The sequence below is a fragment of the Lynx rufus genome, unplaced genomic scaffold (assembly GCF_022079265.1).
Source record: "Lynx rufus isolate CCGP_SWC_20201006 ecotype Redwood Valley unplaced genomic scaffold, mLynRuf1.p SCAF_35, whole genome shotgun sequence".
Lineage (NCBI taxonomy): Eukaryota > Metazoa > Chordata > Mammalia > Carnivora > Felidae > Lynx > Lynx rufus.
The window spans coordinates 2237492-2257612 of NW_025814851.1; the positions used below are offsets into that span (position 1 = coordinate 2237492).

The 20121-nt window shown below is 37.8% G+C and overlaps 1 protein-coding gene across 2 annotated transcripts in view; it reads right to left on the reverse strand.

Annotated features, from left to right (window-relative positions):
• The window catches only part of PFKFB1 (6-phosphofructo-2-kinase/fructose-2,6-biphosphatase 1), a 137630-nt gene extending 117761 nt beyond the window's left edge, over window positions 1-19869 (reverse strand). The window contains exon 1 of one of the 2 annotated variants that reach the window (XM_047093651.1): window positions 19764-19869. In XM_047093651.1, coding sequence (XP_046949607.1) covers window positions 19764-19869 — 106 coding nt within the window. The remainder of the gene's footprint in view (window positions 1-19763) is intronic. The other variant, XM_047093652.1, reaches the window with a different exon arrangement.
• Between the last annotated feature and the right edge of the window lie 252 nt (window positions 19870-20121).

Genomic DNA, 20121 nt, shown 5'->3' on the forward strand with positions numbered 1-20121 from the left:
AAAGAAGACATCCAAATGGCTAACAGACACAAGAAAAGATGCTCCACGTCACTCATCATCAGTAAAATACAAATCAAAACCATGATGAAACAACACCTCACACCTGTCAGAGTAGCTAAAATTAACAATACAAGAAAGAGCAGGTGTTGGAAATGATATGAAAAAAGAGGAACATTCTTGCATAGTTGGTGGGAATGCAAATGGGTGCAGCCCCTCTTGAAAACAGTATGGAGATTCCTCAAAAACTTAATAATTGAGGGGCACCTGGGTGGCTCAGTCAGTTAAGAATCTGACTCTTGGTTTTGGCTCAGGTCATGATCTTGCGGTCTCATGAGTTTGAGCCCTGCATCTGGCTCTGCACTGGCAGTGTGGAGCCTGCTTGAGATTCTCTCCCTCTCTCTGACCCTGCCCCATTCACACTGTCTCTTCCTCTCTCAAAATAAATAAACTTTAAAAAAAATCTTAAAAATAGAACTACTCTATGACCCAGAAATTACACTACTAGGTATTTACCCAAAGGATACAAAAATATAGATTCAAAGGGGTACTTGCACCCCAATGTTTATAGCAGCCTTATCAACAATTTCCCAAATGTCCATTGACTGATGAATGGATAAAGACGATGTGGTATTCATATGTAATTGAATATTAGCCATCAAAAAGAATGAAATCTTGCCATTTGCAATGACATGGATGAAGCTAGCATTTATTATGCTAAGCACAATAAGTCAGAGAAAGACAAATACCATATGATTTCACTCATATGTGGAATTTAAGAAACAAAACAGATGAATATAGGGGAAGGGAAGGAAAAATAAAATAATATAAAAGCAGAGATGTAGGCAAACCATAAGACACTCGTAAATACAGAGAACAAAGTGAGGGTTGCTGGAGGTGCAGTGGGTGGGGGATGGGCTAAATGGGTAATGCTCATTAAGTAGGGCACTTGTTTTGAGCACTGTGAGTTATATGTAATTGATGAATCACTAAATTCTACTCCTGAAACCTTACTACACTATGTGTCACTAACATGAATTTAAATTAAAAATAATAAAAATTTTAGAAATGAAATAACACCTGAAACTTCCTCAATCTAGGAAATGGATATTGAGCTCCAGGAGGCAGAGTGACCACCCCAAATATCAACAAAAGCAGACACACACCAGGACATATTATAATTAAATTTGAAAAATATAATGAAAAAGAAAAAATTCAAAAGTGGTAAGGCAAAAGAAAACAATAACTTACAAGGGCAAACCCATAAGGCTAGCTGCAGATTTTTCAGCAGAAACTTTGCATGCCAGAAGGGAGTAGCATGATATATTCAATGTTCTGAATGGGAAAAAAATCTGCAGCCAAGAGTACTCTATCCAGCAAAGCTATCATTCAGAATAGAAGGAGAGACAAAGATTTTCTTGGACAAGGAAAAAGTAAAGGAGTTCATGACTACTAAACCAGCTCTGCAAGAAATATTAAAAGGGACTCTTTGAGTGGAAAGGAGAGACCAAAAGTGACAGTTTATAGGTAGGATACACAAAAGTAGTAAACATAAACATAAAAAAAAATAAGTCAAGGAAATTACAAAAAAATATACAAAATATAATAACATATATCTAAAATGAGGAGGAAAGGAGAAAAGAATGGGTTCAAACTTGAATGACCATCAACTTAATATAAACTGCTATATGCTAAGGAGGTTATATACAAACCTAATGATAAGCACAAATCAAACACCAGGAATAAATATACAAAAGATAAAGAGAAAAAATCCAAATATAGCACTAAAGAAAATCAACAAAATTTGAATGAAAGACAAGAAAGGATTAGAGGGGTGCCTGGGTAGCTCAGTCAGTTGAGGTTCCAACTCTTGATTTCAGCTCAGGCCATGATCCCAGGATTGTAAGATTGAGCCATGTGTCAGACTCTGCACTGGCAGCATGGAGTCTGCTTGGGATTCTCTCTCTCCCTCTCTCTATGCCCCTCCCCTGCCCTCTCTCTCTCTCTAAAATAAATTAATATTTTTTAAAAAGAAAGGATCAGAGAAAACCATCAAAAACAAACACAAAAAATGTAATAAAATGTCAATACATACACATCTATCAAAAATAACTTTGAATACAGGGGCACCTGGATGGCTCAGTTGGTTAAGCATGCAGCTGTTGGTTTCAGCTCAGGTCATGATCTCATGGTTTATGAGTTCAAGCCCTGCATTAGGCTCTGTGCTGACATTGCAGACCCTGCTTGAGATTCTCTCTCTCCCTCTCTCTCTGCCCTTCCCCTGATTGCTCTCTCTCTCTATCTCAAAATAAATAAATAAACTTTTAAAAATTAAATTAAATAACTTTGAATATAAATGGACTTGGATAAAATAAACAAAATGTATGTATATGCTACCTATACGAGACACATTTTAGAGCTACACACACCTGCAGATTGAAAGTGAGAGGATGGAGAACCATCTATCATACAAATAAATGTCAACATAAAGCTGGAGTAGCAATAGTTTTTTCAGACAAACAAAACTGTAAAACAAAAACTGTAACAAGAGAAAAAGAACAGTATATCATAATAAAGGGGATTATCCAACAAGAAGATATAACAATTGTAAATATTTATGCACTCAACAGAGGAGAACCCAAACATATAAAACAGTTAATAACAAAGATAAAGGAACTGTTTGTTAATAAGATAATAATAGTGTGGGACTTTAATATCCTACTTACATCAATGGACAGATCAATAAACAGAAAATGAACAAGGAAACAATAGTTTTCAACGACACACCAGAACAGATAGATTTAACAGATATATTCAGAACATTCCATTCTAAAACAGCAGAAAACACACTCTTTCAAAATGCACATGGAACATTCTCCAGAATAGGTTGCACATTAGCCCACAAACGAAACCTCAACAAACTCAAAATCAATACCATACCAGGCATATTTTTTAACCACAACGCTATGAAACTAGAAGTCAACCACAAGAAAAAACCTGAAAAGACCACAAATACATGGAGGTTAAATAATATGCTACTAAACAATGAATGGGTCAACTAGAAATAAAAGAGGAAATAAAAAATTACGTGGAAACAAATGAAAATGAAAACACAAAGGTCTAAAACCTTTGGGATGCAGTAAAAGTGGTCCTAAGAGAGAAGGTTATAGCAATACAGTTCTACCTCAAGAAGAATGAAAAACGTCAAATAAACAAGCTAGAAAAAGAAAAAGCAAAAAACGCTAAAGGCAACAGAAGGAAGGAAATAATAAAAGATTAGAGCAGAAATAAATTACATAGAAAATAAAATCCAATAGAATAGATCAATGAAAACAGGAGCTGGTTCTATGAAAAAATCAATAAAATTGATAAAACTCTAGCAAGACTCACCAAGAAGAAAAGAGAAAGGACTCAAATAAATAGAAGCAAATAAATAGAAACAAATGAAAGGGGTGAAATAACAACCAAAACCACAGAAATACAAACAATTATAAGAGAATATTTTTTCATATTTTACTTTATTTTTTAAATGTATTTATTTTTAAATTTACATCCCAGTTAGTTAGCACTTAGTGCAACAAGGCTTTCAGCAGTAGATTCCAGTGATTCATACCCTATATATAACACCCAGTGCTCATTCCAACAAGTGTCTTCCGTAATGCCCCTTACCCATTTAGCCTATCCCTCCTCCCACAACCCCTCCAGCAACGCTCTGTGTTTATAAGAAAATATTATGAAAAACTACATGCAAACAAATTGGACAACCTAGAAGAAATAAATAAATTCCTCCAAACTTATAAACTAGCACAACTGAAACATGAAGAAATGGAAAATTTGAACAGACCAATAATCAGCAAGGAATTTGAGTTAGTAATCAAAAAACTGCCAAAAAACAAAAGACCAGGACCAGTTGGCTTCACGGGCAAATTCTACCAAATATTAGGGAAGAGTTAATACCTATTCTTCTCAAACTATTCCCAAAAATAGAAAAGGAAGGAAAACTTCTAAAGTCATTCCATGAGGCCAACATTACCCTGATACCAAAACCAGATAAAGACTTCACCAAAAAAGATAACTAGAGGCTAATATCCTTGGTGAACATATACGCAAAATTTCTCAATAAAATACTAGCAAATCAAATTCAACAATATGTTAACAAATCACCCACCACGATAGAGTGGGATTCATTCCTTGGTTGCAAGTATGATTTGATCTTCTTAAATCAATTAATGTGATACATCACATCAATAAGAGAAAGGTTAAGAACCATACTATCATTTGAATAGATGCAGATAAAACATTTGACAAACTACAACATCCATTCTTGATTTTAAAAAAATCTCTCAACAAAGTAGGGATAGAGGGAACATACTTCAACAAAATAAAGGCCATATATGAGTAGCCCACAGGTAACATCATCCTTAATGGGAGAAATTGAGAACTTTTCTCCTAAGGTCAGGAACAAAATTAGGATGTCTGCTCTCCAGACTTCTATGTAACATAGTACTAGAAGACCTAGTAACAGCAATTAGATGATGAAAAGAAATAAAAGACATCCAAATCAACAAGGAAGAGGTCAAACTTTCACTATTTGAAGATGACATGATACTACATATAGGAAACCCGAAAGACTCCACCAATAAATTGCTAGAGCTAATACATGAATTCAGTAAAGTCACAGGACCCAAAATCAATATACAGATATCTGTTGCATTCCTATACAGCAATAATGAAGCAGCAGAATGATAAATCAAGCAATCAGTTCCATTTACAATTGCATCAAAACCATAAGATATCTAGGAATAAACTTAACCAAAGAGGTAAAAGATCTGTATTCTGAAAATTATAAAACACTGATGAAAGAAATTGAAGATGACACAGAAAAAGAAAATATCCCAAGCTCAAGCACTTTAAGAACAAATATTTTTAAAATGTCTGTACTACCCAAAGCAAACTGCACATTTAATGCAATTTTCTATCAGAATACCAGCAATACTTTTTGCAGAACTAGAACAAACAACCCTAAAATTTGTATGTGACCACAAACAACCCCAAGTAGCTGAAGCAACCTTGAAAAGGAAAAGCAAAGTTAGAGGCATCACAATTCTGGACTTCAAGTTATATTACAAGGCTGCTTAAACAAAAGAGTATGGCTCTGGCACAAAAGTAGACACATAGTTCAATGGAACAAAATAGAAAACACAGAAATCAACCCACAATAATTTGGTCATCTTTGACAAAGCAGAAAAGAGTGTCCAATTAAAAAAAAAGTCTCTTCAACAAATGAGTTTGGGAAAATTGGACAGCAACATGCAAAAGAATGAAACTGGAATTTTGGGGGAGGATGGTGGCGTAGGAGGACACTGGGCTCACCGCATCCTGCTGATCACTTAGATTCCACCTACACCTGCCTAAATAACCCAGAAAACCGCCAGAAAACTAGAAGAACAGAGTCTCCGGAACCAAGCGCAGACGAGAGGCCCACGGAAGAGGGTAGGAAGGGCTAAAAGGACTGGCGGGAGGGAGCCAGGGTGGAGGGGTGGCCCGCCAGCCAAGCAGAGACCCGGAGCCTGGCTTGCAAAAGTAGAGGGCCTGACGGAGTGTGTTCGGACAGCGAGCGGGACTTAACATCTGGAACGTTATAAGTTAACAGCTCTTCTCAGAGAGCGGGAAGGCTGGAGAACAACAGGAGAGAGAGTTGCTGAGCCCTGGACGACAGAGCTCAGTTTGGCAGGAAACAAAGGCGCTCACCAGCGCCATCTCCCTCGCCCATCCCCCAGCCAAAATCTCAAGGGGAACGAGTCCCTGCCAGGGAACTTACTTGCACCGCGCAAACACCCAACACTGTGTTTCTGCGGAGCCACCCCTCTGGCGGTGGGTCTGACTCCCTCCTGCTGCTGCAGGGCCCCTCCCGAAGCAGTTCACCAAAGAAGAAGCGAGCTGAGCCTGCCCCTCCCGCCCCTGGGCACCTTGCCTATCTACCCCAGCTAATAGGCCAGATCCCCAGCACCACAAGCCTGGCAGTGTGCAAGTAGCCCAGAAGGGCCACACCACCCCACAGTGAATCTTGCCCCTAGGAGAGGGAAAGAGAAGGCACACACCAGTCTGACTGTGGCCCCAGCGGTGGGCTGCGGGCAGACATCAGGTCTGACTGCAGCCCCACCCACCAACGCAAGTTATTCAAGACACCACAGGGGAAGTGCCCTGCAGTTCCACACCACTCCAGGGACTATCCAAAATGACCAAACAGAAGAATTCCCCTCAAAATAATCTCCAGGAAATAACAACAGCTAACGAACTGATCAAAAATGATTTAAACAATATAACAGAAAGTGAATATGGAATAATAGTCATAAAATTAATCACTGGGCTTGAAAACAGTATAAAGGACAGCAGAGAATCTCTTGCTACAGAGATCGAGGGACTAAGGAACAGTCAGGAGGAGCTAAAAAAAATGCTATCAACGAGCTGCAAAATAAAATGGAAATGACCATGGCTCAGATTGAAGAGGCAGGAGAGAATAGGTGAACTAGAAGATGAAATTAGGGAAAAAGAAGAAGCTGAGAAAAAGAGAGATAAAAAAATCCAGGAGTATGAGGGGAAAATTAGAGAACTAAGTGATGTACTAAAGACAAATAATCTACGCATAATTGGTATTCCAGAGGAGGAAGAGAGAGGGAAAGGTGCTGAAGGTGTACTTGAAGAAACAATAGCTGAGAACTTCCCAGATCTGGGGAAGGAAAAGGCATTGAAATCCAAGAGGCACAGAGAACTCCCTTCAGACGTAACTTGAATTGATCTTCTGCACTACATACCATAGTGAAACTGGCAAAATACAAGGATGAAGAGAAAATTCTGAAAGCAGCGAGGGATAAACATGCTCTAACTTACGAAGGGAGACCTATAAGACTCGTGACCCATACTCTTCTGAAACTTGGCAGGCCAGAAAGGAATGGCAGGAGATCTTCAATGTGATGAACAGAAAAAATATGCAGCCGAGAATCCTTTATCCAACAAGTCTGTCATTTAGAATAGAAGGAGAGATAAAGGTCTTCCCAAACGAACACAAACTGAAGGAATTCGTCACCACTAAACCAGCCGTACAAGAGATCCTAAGGGGGATCCTGTGAGACAAAGTACCAGAGACATCACTACAAGCATAAAACATACAGACATCACAATGACTCTAAACCCATATCTTTCTATAATAATACTGAATGTAAATGGACTAAATGCACCAACCAAAAGACATAGGGTATCAGAATGGATAAAAAAAACAAGAACCATCTATTTGCTGTCTACAAGAGACACATTTTAGACCTGAAGACACTTTCAGATTGAGAGTGAGGGGATGGAGAACTATTTATCATGCCACTGGAAGCCAAAAGAAAGCTGGAGTAGCCATACTTATATCAGACAAACTAGACTTTAAATTAAAGGCTGTAACAAGAGATGAAGAAGGGCATTTTATAATAATTACAGGGTCTATCCATCAGGAAGAGCTAACAATTATAAATGTCTATGTGCCGAATACGGGAGCCCACAAATATATAAAACAATTACTCATAAGCATAAGCAAACTTATTGATAAGAATGTGGTCATTGCAGGGGACTTTAACACTCCACTTACAGAAATGGATAGATCATCTAGACACATGGTCAATAAAGAAACAAGGGCCCTGAATGATACATTGGACCAGATGAACTTGACAGATATATTTAGAACTCTGCATCCCAAAGCAACAGAATATACTTTCTTTCCGAGTGCACATGGAGCCTTCTCCAAGATAGATCACATACTGGGTCACAAAACAGCTCTTCATAAGTATACAAGATTTGAAATCATACCATGCATACTTTCAGACCACAATGCTATGAAGCTTGAAATCAACCACAGGAAAAAGTCTGGAAAACCTCCAAAAGCATGGAGGACCCTACTAAAGAACACCCTACTAAAGAATGAGTGGGTCAACCAGGCAATTAGAGAAGAAATTAAAAGTATATATGGAAGGAAACAAAAATGAAAATACAACAATCCAAATGCTTTGGGATGCAGTGAAGGCAGTCCTGAGAGGAAAATACATTGCAATCCAGGCCTATCTCAAGAAACAAGAAAAATCCCAAATACAAAATCTAACAGCACACCTAAAGGAAATAGAAGCAGAACAGCAAATATAGCCTAAACCCAGCAGAAGAAGAGAAATAATAAAGATCAGAGCAGAAATAAACAATACAGAATCGAATGAACTGTAGAGCAGATCAACGAAACCAAGAGTTGGTTTTTTGAAAAAATAAACAAAATTGATAAACCTCTAGCCAGGCTTCTCAAAAAGAAAAGGGAGATGACCCAAATAGATAAAATCATGAATGAAAATGGAATTATTACATCCAATCCCTCAGAGATACAAGCAATCATCAGGGAATACTATGAAAAATTATACGCCAACAAACTGGACAACCTGGAAGAAATGGACAAATTCCTAAACACCCACACTCTTCCAAAACTCAATCAGGAGGAAAGAGAAAGCTTGAACAGACCCATAACCACCGAAGAAATTGAATCGGTTATCAAAAATCTCCCAACAAATAAGAGTCCAGGACCAGATGGCTTCCCAGGGGAGTTCTACCAGACGTTTAAAGCAGAGATAATACCTATCCTTCTCAAGCTATTCCAAAAAATAGAAAGGGAAGGAAAACTTCCAGACTCATTCTATGAAGCCAGCATAGTGACTGTAGAGCTTCATAGAGAGTAACCCAGACAGTGACTCTGCAAAAATGAGAACTACAGGCCAATATCCCTGATGAATATGGATGCAAAAATTCTCAATAAGATACTAGGAAATCGAATTCAACAGCATACAAAAAGAATTATTCACCATGAAAAAGTGGCATTCATTTCTGGGATGCAGGGCTGGTTCAACATTCGCAAATCAATCAATGTGATACATCACAAAATAAAAGAAAAGAAAAGAAGCATATGATCCTGTCAATCGATGCAGAAAAGGCATTTGACAAAATTCAGCAGCATTTCTTAATAAAAACCGTCGAGAAAGTCGGGATAGAAGGAACATACTTAAAGATCATGAAAGCCATTTATGAAAAGCCCACAGCTAACATCATCCTCAATGAGGAAAAACTGAGAGCTTTTTCCCTGAGATCAGGAACACGACAGGGATGTCCACTCTCACTGCTGTTGTTTCACATAGTGTTGGAAGTTCTAGCATCAGCAATCAGACAACGAAAGGAAATAAAAAGCATCAAAATTGGCAAAGATGAAGTCAAGCTTTCACTTTTTGCAGATGACATGATATTATACATGGAAAATCCGATGGACTCCACCAGAAGTCTGCTAGAACTGATACATGAATTTAGCAAAGTTGCAGGATGCAAAATCAGTGTACAGAAATCAGTTGCATTCTCATACACTAATAATGAAGCAAAAGAAAGACAAATAAAGAAACTGATCCCATTCACAGTTGTACCAAGAAGCATAAAATACCTAGTAATAAATCTAACCAAAGATGTACAAGATCTGTATGCTGAAAACTATCACAAGCTTATGAAGGAAATTGAAGAAGATATTAAAAAAATGGAAAAACATTCCGTGCTCATGGATTGGAAGAATAAATATTGTCAAAATGTCAATACTACCCAAAGCTATCTACACATTCAATGCAATCCCAAGCAAAATTGCACCAGCATTCTTCTCGAAACTAGAACAAGCAATCCTAAAATTCATATGGAACCACAAAAGGCCCTGAATAGCCAAAGGAATTTTGAAGAAGAAGACCAAAGCAGGAGGCATCACAATCCCAGACTTTAGCCTCTACTACAAAGCTGTCATCATCAAGACAGCATGGTATTGGCACAAAAACAGACACACAGACCAATGGAATAGAATAGAAACCCCAGAACTAGACCCACAAACATATGGCCAACTCATCTTTGACAAAGCAGGATAGAAGATCCAATGGAAAAAAGACAGTCTCTTTAACAAATGGTGCTGGGAGAACTGAACAGCAACATGCAGAAGATTGAAACTAGACCACTTTCTTACACCATTCACAAAAATAAACTCAAAATGGATAAAGGACCTGAATGTGAGACAGGAAACCATCAAAACCCTAGAGGAGAAAGCAGGAAAAGACCTCTCTGACCTCAACCATAGCAATTTCTTGCTTGACACATCCCCAAAGGCAAGGGAATTAAAAGCAAAAATGAATTACTGGGACCTTATGAAGATAAAAAGCTTCTGCACAGCAAAGGAAACAACCAACAAAACTAAAAGGCAACCAGTGGAATGGGAAAAGATATTTGCAAATGACATATCAGACAAAGGGCTAGTATCCAAAATCTATAAAAAGCTCACCAAACTCTACACTCGAAAAACAAATAACCCAGTGAAGAAATGGGCAGAAAGCATGAATAGACACTTCTCTAAAGAAGACATCCGGGTGGCCAAAGGCACATGAAAAGATGCTCAACGTCGCTCTTCATCAGGGAAATACAAATCAAAACCACACTCAGATATCACCTCACGCCAGTCAGAGTGGCCAAAATGAACAAATCAGGAGACTATAAATGCTGGCGAGGATGCGGAGAAACGAGAACCCTCTTCCACTGTTGGTGGGAATGCAAATTGGTGTAGCCACTCTGGAAAACAGTGTGGAGGTTCCTCAAAAAATAAAAATAGACCTACCCTATGACCCAGCAATAGCACTGCTAAGAATTTACCCAAGGGATACAGGAGTACTGATGCATAGGGGCACTTGTACCCCAATGTTTATAGCAGCACTGTCAACAATAGCCAAATTATGGAAAGAGCCTAAATGTCCATCAACTGATGAATGGATAAAAAAATTGTGGTTTATATCCATAATGGAGTACTATGTGGCAATGAGAAAAAATGAAATATGGCCCTTTGTAGTAACGTGGATGGAACTGGAGAGTGTGATGCTAAGTGAAATAAGCCATACAGAGAAAGACAGATACCATATGTTTTCATTCTTATGTGGATCCTGAGAAACTTAACAGAAACCCATGGGGGAGGGGAAGGAAAAAAAAAAGACGTTAGAGTGGGAGACAGCCAAAGCATAAGAGACTCTTAAAAACTGAGAACAAACTGAGGGTTGATGGGGGGTGGAAGGGAGGGGAGGGTGGGTGATGGGTAGTGAGGAGGGCACTTTTTGGGATGAGCTTTTGATGTTGTATGGAAACAATTTGACAATAAATTTCATATATTGGAAAAAAAAAGAATGGAACTGGATTATATTCTTACACCATGCACAAAGAAAATTAAAAATGGATTAAAAACCTAAATGTTAGACTTATGATCTTTAGAATCATAGAAGATACCACAGGCCATAACTTCTCTGACTTTGTGAATAGTAACTTCTTTCTAGATAAGTCTTCTGAGGCAAGGGGAAAAAAAGCATAAATGAACTATTTGGACTTTATAAAAATAAAAAGCTTCTGCACAGCGAAGGAAATAACAAAACTGAAAACTAACCCATAGAATTGGAGAAGATATTTGCAAGTCACATATCTGATAAAGAGTTAGTATACAAAATATATAAAGAACTTATGCAACTTGGCAACCAAAACCAAAGAATTCAATTTAAAAAGGACAAAAGCCAACACACACATGAAAAGATGCTCAACATCACTAATCATCAGGGACATACAAATCAAAACCATGGTGAGATTCCACCTCACACCTGTCAGAATGGCTAAAATTGATAACATAGGAAACAACAGATGTCGGCAAGGATGTGTAGAAAGGGGAACTTTCTTATACTGTTGGTGGGAATGTAAACTGGTGCAGCCACTCTGGAAAACAGTATGGAGGTTCCTCAAAAAGTTAAAAACAGAACTACCCTGTGACCTAGCAATTGCACTACTCTGTTTTTATCCAAAGGATACAAAAATACTGATTTGGTGGGGTACATGCACCCTGATGTTTATAGCAGCATTATTAACAATAGCCAAATTATGGACAGAGTTCAAATGTCCGCTGACTGATGAATGGATAAAGAATTGCCATACAGAGAAAGACAGATACCATATGGTTTCACTCTTATGTGGATCCTGAGAAACTTAACAGGAACCCATGGGGGAGGGGAAGGAAAAAAAAAAAGAGGTTAGAGTGGGAGAGAGCCAAAGCATAAGAGACTGTTAAAAACTGAGAACAAACTGAGGGTTGATGGGGGGTGGGAGGGAGGGGAGGGTGGGTGATGGGTATTGAGGAGGGCACCTTTTGGGATGAGCACTGGGTGTTGTATGGAAACCAATTTGTCAATAAATTTCATATATATATATATATATATATATATATATATATATATATATATATAAAAAGAATTGCTACACACACACACAGGAATATTACTCAGCCATCGAAAAGGATGAAATCTTCCCATTAGCAAAGATGTGGATGGAGCTAGAGTATATTATGTTAAGTAAGCAAAATAAGCCAAAGAAAGACAAATACCATATGATTTCACTCATATGTTGAATTTAAGAAAAAAAAAAAACAGATGGACATATGGGAAGGGACAAAAAGAGAGGGAAGCAAACCATAGGGCCTTTTAACTATATAGTACTAAGGGTTGCTGAAGGGGAGGTGGCTGGAGGATTGGCTAAATGATTGATGGATATTAAAGAGGGAAGTTGTGTGGAGCACTTGTGTTACATGTGAGTGAATCGCTAAATTCTTCTCCTGAAACAATATTACACTATATGTTAACTAACTAGAATTTAAATAAAAATTTGAAAAAATAAATAAAAATATAAAAATTTTATTTATTTATTATTTTTTATTTTTTTAAATGTTTATCTATTTTGAGATTGGGAGAGAGAGAGAGAGAGAGAGCCGAGGAGAGACACTGAGAGAGATGGAGGGAGAGAATCCCAAGCAGGACCCACACTGTCAGCACAGAGCCTGACGTGGGGTTCGAACTCACAAACTGTGAGATCATGACCTGAGCTAAAATCAAGAGTCAGACGTTCAACTGACTGAGCCACCCAGGTGCCCCTATAATTAAAAAGTTTTTAAAGAAATGTAAGGAAGAAAATATAAGAAATTGAACACTGAAGCAGAAAAAAAAATGGGCAGAAGACATGAATAGACATTTTTCCGAAGAAGAAATACACATGACCAACAGACACATAAAAAGATGTTCATCATCACATACCATCAGGGAAATGCAAATCAAAACTACAATGAGATACCACCCCACATCTGTCCAAATGGCTAAAATCAATAACACAAGAAACATGTGTTTGTGAGGACCTGAAGAAAAAGGAACCCTCTTGGACTGTTAGTGGAAATTAGTGGCTCAGTCTGTTAAGCATCCAACTTCAGCCAGGTCATGATCTCACAGTTTGTGGGTTCGAGCCCTGCGTCTGGCTCTGTGCTGACAGCTCAGAGCCTGGAGCCTGCTTCAGATTCTGTGTCTCCCTCTCTCTCTGCACCTCCCTCCTCACACACTCTCTCTCAAAAATAAATGTTAAAAAAATAAATAAAATTAAAAAAAAATCAACTGTAATAAAAAGACAAATAACCTAATTTAAAAATAGGCAAAGAATTTAAATAGACATTTCTCCAAAGAAGATATACAAATGGTCAAGTAGTTTACGAACTATTTTATAGTTTATAGTTATAGAACTAGTTTATAGTCATTAGTGAAATGCAAATGAGCATCATGAGATATACTTTCATACCCACTTAAGATGGATATAATTAAAAATGGACAAAAACAAGTGCTAGTGAGGACACAGAGAAATTGGAACCCTCAAATATTGTTTTTGGGAATGTAAAACTTTGAAAAACAGTTTGACCACTTTGAAAAATATTTTGGCAGTTCCTCAAAGCATCATAGATTGAGTTACCAGATGACTCAGCAATTTTATTCCTAGGTATATATCCAAGAGAAATGAAAGCATATATCCACACAAAAACTTGTACAATGATGTTCATGGAAGCATTATTCATAATTGCCAAAAGTGGAAACAACCCAAATGTCCATCAATTTATGAGTAGATAGATTGTATATCCGTACAGTGAAATATCATTCAGTTATAAAGGGGAATGAAATATCTACACATGCTACAACACGGATTAACCTTGCAAATATTATGTCCAATGAAAGCAGGCAGGTAGAAAAGGCCACATATTGTATGATTCAATTTGTATTAAATGTCCAGAACAGGCAAGTCTATAGAGACAATAAACAGATTAGTGGTAGCCAGGGGCTGAGGGGAAGGGGGAACTGGAATGACTCCAAAGGGTATGAGGTTTCTTTTGAGGGTGATGAAAATGTTCTGGAATTACTGGTAATAGTATACAACCATGTGTATATGATAAAAACCACTAAGTTGTATACTTTAAAAAGGTATGTGAATTAAATCTCTATCAAAAACAATCTTTAGAAAGTATAGAAAAGATATACCAAGCAAATAATAAACTAAATGTATTAATATCAGAAAAAATTTTGATTGTAGGGCAAAATGCCAAAGATACTAAATAACCAGAAATTATTTCCTTACACATTGATAAGATATTAAATTCACCAGGAAGATATAGCAATTGCAAATTTATTTACAATTATTCAAAATTGACATAGTTACCAGGAGATAGCAACAATTTTTTTCATATCAACAATTAGACAAAAACCCAGAAGAATGTAGAACATTTGAACCAGATTAACAAACAGGACTAATTGAAGGATATACTACACTAAAATGTATATTTTTTTCAGGCACTTATGGAATGTTTACCAAAAATGACCTTCTTGGTACAAAAAGCAAATCTCAGTATGTTTCAAAGAATTGAAATCGTAAGAAGTTTGTTCTCTGAGAAGAATGTAAGAAAACTGGAAGTGGCAGGGGCACTGATCTGTCAAAACAGAAGCTGGCCCAAGGACTGGCACCAAATTACTGAAGGCCTCCTGCTGTGTCAGGCATTAACCCTTTAGTTGTTAAATGGTGATTAGTAGGTCCCAGCTGTCCTGAGAAAGGGACTGAGGTGGCCAGGGCAATGAGGTAAGTGGTGGGGAAACTAAGAAAGCCAGGAGCAATGTCTATTTACCAAATAATCTGGAAAGACTTTAAAAATCCTTATGTCCATACAATTGTGCATCTGAGGAATATCAGTCCTATTTACTAGGTCATTTATAACATCGGGTGCTGATACTCAAATATGAGATGAGCATCCAACTCCAGACGTTAAAAAAAATCAAAAGAAATTGAAAGAAATAGTATAATGATAAGACTAAATAGAAAACAAAGACATAACAGAAAATTAAAAAGCCAAAAGTTGATTATTTTAAAAAACTTATTGAAGTGACAAACTTTTGGCAATATTGATCAAGAGGAAAATGAGAAAGTACAAATAAACAATATCAGAACAAAAGAGAGGATATAACTGCAAATGCAACAGAGATTTTAATTAAAAAAAATTTAACGTTTATTTATTACTGCGAGACAGAGAGACACAGAGTGTGAGCAGGGGAGGGGCAGAGAGAGGGGAGACACAGAATCTGAAGCAGGCTCCAGGCTCTGAGCTGTCAGCACAGAGCCTGATGCAGGGCTTGAACTCACAAACTGTGAGATCATGACCTGACCCGAAGTCAGTTGCCTAACCAACTGAGCCACCCAGGCGCCCTGCAACAGAGATTTTAAAAATCCAAAAATAAGAACTTCAAGCAAATAAATTTGAAAAGTTATATGAAATAGAAAAATTCCTAGAAAACCATAACTTAACAATATTAACAAGTAGAAATAGCAAACTGGAATAATTCTATAACTATTTAAAAGATTGTATCAGTTAAATTTTTTCTTTCAAAGAAGACAGCTGTCTCAAACGGTTTTATCTGAAAGTTGTGCCAAATATTTAAAAACATATAGCTTCTTGTATGACCTCTGTCAGAAAATAATATGAAAGGAAATCGTTCCCACTTCATTTTATGACACCAAAATCAAACAGAAACATGAGAATGGAAAAATTACAAACCAATCTCATTCATGAACAAAATGCCAAATTCCTAAATATAATTGTTAATGAACTAAATCCAGCAGTTTTTATTTATCCTAAGACTGTGAGATTAGTGCAACACGAGAAAAATCTCTAATGTAATTCACATTAACAAATTCAAATAGAAAATTAACATGTCATCTTAGTGAATACAGAAAACACATTTAATGAAAGTACTCATTAAAAAAAATCCTATTGACAAACTAAGAATGAACTGGAACTTCCTTAATCTGTTAAATGGTATCTACAAAAAACTACTGCAAATTCATTCAATGGTGAAACTTTAAAAGCATTCCCTTTAAAAATTAGGATCAACATAACAATGCACATTGTTAACATTTCTATTCAACATTGTGCTTAAAATGGTGTGTTTGTGTTGGAGGTGAGAGGTCCTAGGAGTCCAGTAATGTAAGAAACGGAGATATAAAAATATAAAGATGGGGGGTGAAAAAAGAAAACTGTCATTTACATATAAATTATCAAAATTAATAAGAAAGTTTATCAGGTTTTCTAGTTACAAATGCAATATACAAACAACTATAATTATACTTGTAAACATTAGCAATAAATTGCTATAAAATATATTTTTCTAAAAAGGTATTATTTACAATAGCAGCAAGAAATAAAAGAATTTCTGGGGCATCTGGGTGGCTCAGTCAGTTAAGCATCTGACTCTTGATTTAGGCTCAGGTCATCATCTCAGGGGTCTAGAGATCCTGCCTCATGTCGGGCTCTGCACTGGGCATGGAACCTGCTTAAGATTCTGTCCTTCTCCCTCTGTCCATCCCCCACACGTGCACAGAGACACTCTCACTCTAAAAAAAAAGGAAATAAAAGAATTACTTATAATGATGTGCAAGTCCTTTCAAATTATAAAGCTTCACTTGAATAACATGGAAAGGGTTTAAATAGATGGAGAGACATACTATGTTTACAGAAGACTCCATGTCACAAAAATGTTAACTCTCCTTAAATTGATTTACACATTGAATGCAATTCCAATCAAAATCTCAAAAGGTTTGCCTGTGTGTGTGTGTGTGTGTGTGTGTGTGTGTGTGTGTGTGTGTAACTTAAAAAGCTGATTCCTGGGGCACCTGGGTGCCTCAGTCATTTGAATGTCTGACTCGTGGCTTGGGTCATGATCCTGGTGTCCTGGGATCAAGCCCCGTGTTGGACTCCATGCTGAGCATGAAACCTGCTTAAGCTCTCTCTCTCTCCCCGCTGCCCCTCTACCCTGCTCGTGCATGCTCTCTCTCTCTAAAATTAAAAAAAATGAAAAGTTGCTTCCAAAATTTATGTGGACAAACATTTTTATTGCACTATTGTTCATAACCAAAAGCTAGAAACTACCTAAATGATCATAAGCAGATGGGTAAACAAACCATGAGATATTCACAAAATGTAGCATTGCATAGCATGGAGAATAAACAATGTAACTGCATGCACAATAATGTAGATGGCACACAAAACATAATGTTGAATGATAAAACAAGTGCAGATGAACATACACAGCTTTTCAAGCACTTTACACATGTTAAAGAATTTAGTTCTCAGAATAGCATCATTGATTGTGTCCATCTCCTCGCCCACTGCCTCCTTTGGGGCCAAGTAGGTCTTCTAGAGAGGATGCTCCAAGCAAAAGATGATTCAGGTCTTTCAGTGGTAAATAGACTCCCCAGCAAGGGAGGTGAGGCAGACATTGCCCAGGGCAGGATTTGGCAAACACTAAGTTTATTGCATCTGTGGTTTGACATAAGTCAGTCAATCACTAATGAGTGACTGTCTTGTGCAAACAGAGCCCATGCTTGCCTATGATAAGAGGTAGAGTGGAAGTAGAGCATTAAATACCTGCTATGTGCCAGGCTCTGAGCTTGATGCTGAAGATATGATGGGCAAAAAGATCACACACCTACGTTGTTTAAATAATACCTAACATTCATTGAGCACTTATTTTAAGCCAGACAATTCTCTAAACATTTCATATACTTTAGCTCTCTAATCTTCACAACAACACTATTAGTCACTTCTTTTTACAGATGGAACAATGGAAGCACAGGGAGGTAAAGATACTCTCCCAAAGTCACAGAGGCAGGAGGTAGCCGAGCTGGGATTCAAACCTAGGCAGTCTGGATCCAGAACCTCTGAATCACTGAATCACCCCAACAACATGGTGTGGGGAGTAGTTATTAATCCTGTTTTGCAGTTGAGGAAATAGAGGCTCAGAACTAAAGTGAGCACATATTTGTTTTGCACCCTCTACATGACAGCAACTATATTAAGTGATTTATGTATATATAGTTCTGCAACCTGAAAGAGTTCACAGGAATATAAAAGGCCTAACTCTGTAGGACCCAGGTGTGCAGAGACTAGCTTGCCTGCTTGCCAGCTAGACCCAACTGTCCCTTGGAAAGGATCAAAGTAGTTGACTGGACAGAGGTGAGATGTAATTCTCAGTCTCATCCAGGCTCCTAGATCTCTAGATGAGTGAGTGAAACTGCTGGTGGATAGAAGAAGGAAAGAGAACAGGAGGCTGGGTTTTTTTCTGCCTCTTCCTCTTCTTCCTCCGTCTTCACCTTACATACTACATACCATATTTTAACATCCTACATCTTCCTGTATTCTCTAAGCAACTACATCTCCTCCCAATATCCTTGAGCCTGAACATCCTCGAACATTTGTATAGTGGAAACTTAGTCAGCTGTTTCTCAAGATGTCTGGGTCCCACAGTGCACAACTTTCTTAACTCTGCCCACCTCATGGCTCCTCAAGCCATATCCTTGGGCTGGAAGCACCTTGGTTCACAACCATCCCTGTTATCTATAGGGAATGGTATACTACAGTTTATATATATATATATATATATATATATATATATATAGTATATACATTTATATTATAGTATATATATTTATATATATACTATATATATTTATATATATAGCATATATTGTGTGTATATATATAGTATATATATTGTGTGTGTATATATATAGTATATATTGTATATATATATATGTTTTGTTTGATTCTCCTTTTTCCCTGCTCTTTAAGTTCTCCAAGTGAATATTTCACAGCAGGGTGTCCCTGAGAAGCTGAGTGTTTTCTCTCTCAAATTTCCAGAACAGCAAAAGTGTCCATGTATGCCAAGATAGTAATGCAGGAGACAGGACACCCAGGGCATCAGACAGATAGAAACTTACCATAAGAGGCTTGTGAAAATGGAGGAGACAAACTGACCAATGACATGGTACTGTTATGTATCCAGCACCTGTTCCCTGAGAAATTATGCCAGGAACTATCACCTTATTTCACCCAAGCACTATCAGACAAGACCAATTTCCAGACACTTCACTGAGATCACCAAAATGAAACATTCTAGGCCAGCACTGAACAGTTCCAAATTAGAAATGTGAAATTTCAAACAAAAAGCATTTGAAATAAGCTCTGGATAAGAAAGAAAAAAGTGCCTAGTGAAAAATCGCTCTGATTAAGATGGTCTTTACCTAATCTGCATTCTTTCTCTGTCCTTCATCTCTCTCTTTTTGTCTTTCTCTTATTCTTTTTCTATCTTTTCTGCCATTGGCCTTTTGTTATTTTTCAGCTATTTAATTCAGCTGCTTATCTAGTCCCACTTTCAGGTTGGGTTGGGGGTAGATAGGGAGCATGTCCTTTGCTCTTATATACCCCCTCTACCACCACCACCTTGAGGCCCATGGAAGCAAATCACACTTACAGCCCCTCCTCTGTTGTAGCCCGCTGCTGCCACTGCTATGTGGAATCCAGATCTTCTGCAACCTGGTCTGGGTGAGCTCTTCCATCTCTCGAGACATCTTAGGCATCACAGCTAATGACACCACTGTCCACAAGGTACTGGGCCTCACTCCTGCCTTACTAGCTATCTCTTCTGTTGCTGTGGCCACAGCAGCAGGTGGACAGAGTTGGGACAGGGAGGTGCACTGGGCTTCTGAGCCCTCTGGCAGCCTGTATCCAGCCCCCTCTCCTCTTTCCTAGTCCTTGCCTGACTTGCCTGCCTCTGTGCCTGTATGTACCAGTGGGGGCTTGGGTGCAGAGTGACAGAGAGAGAGAGAGAG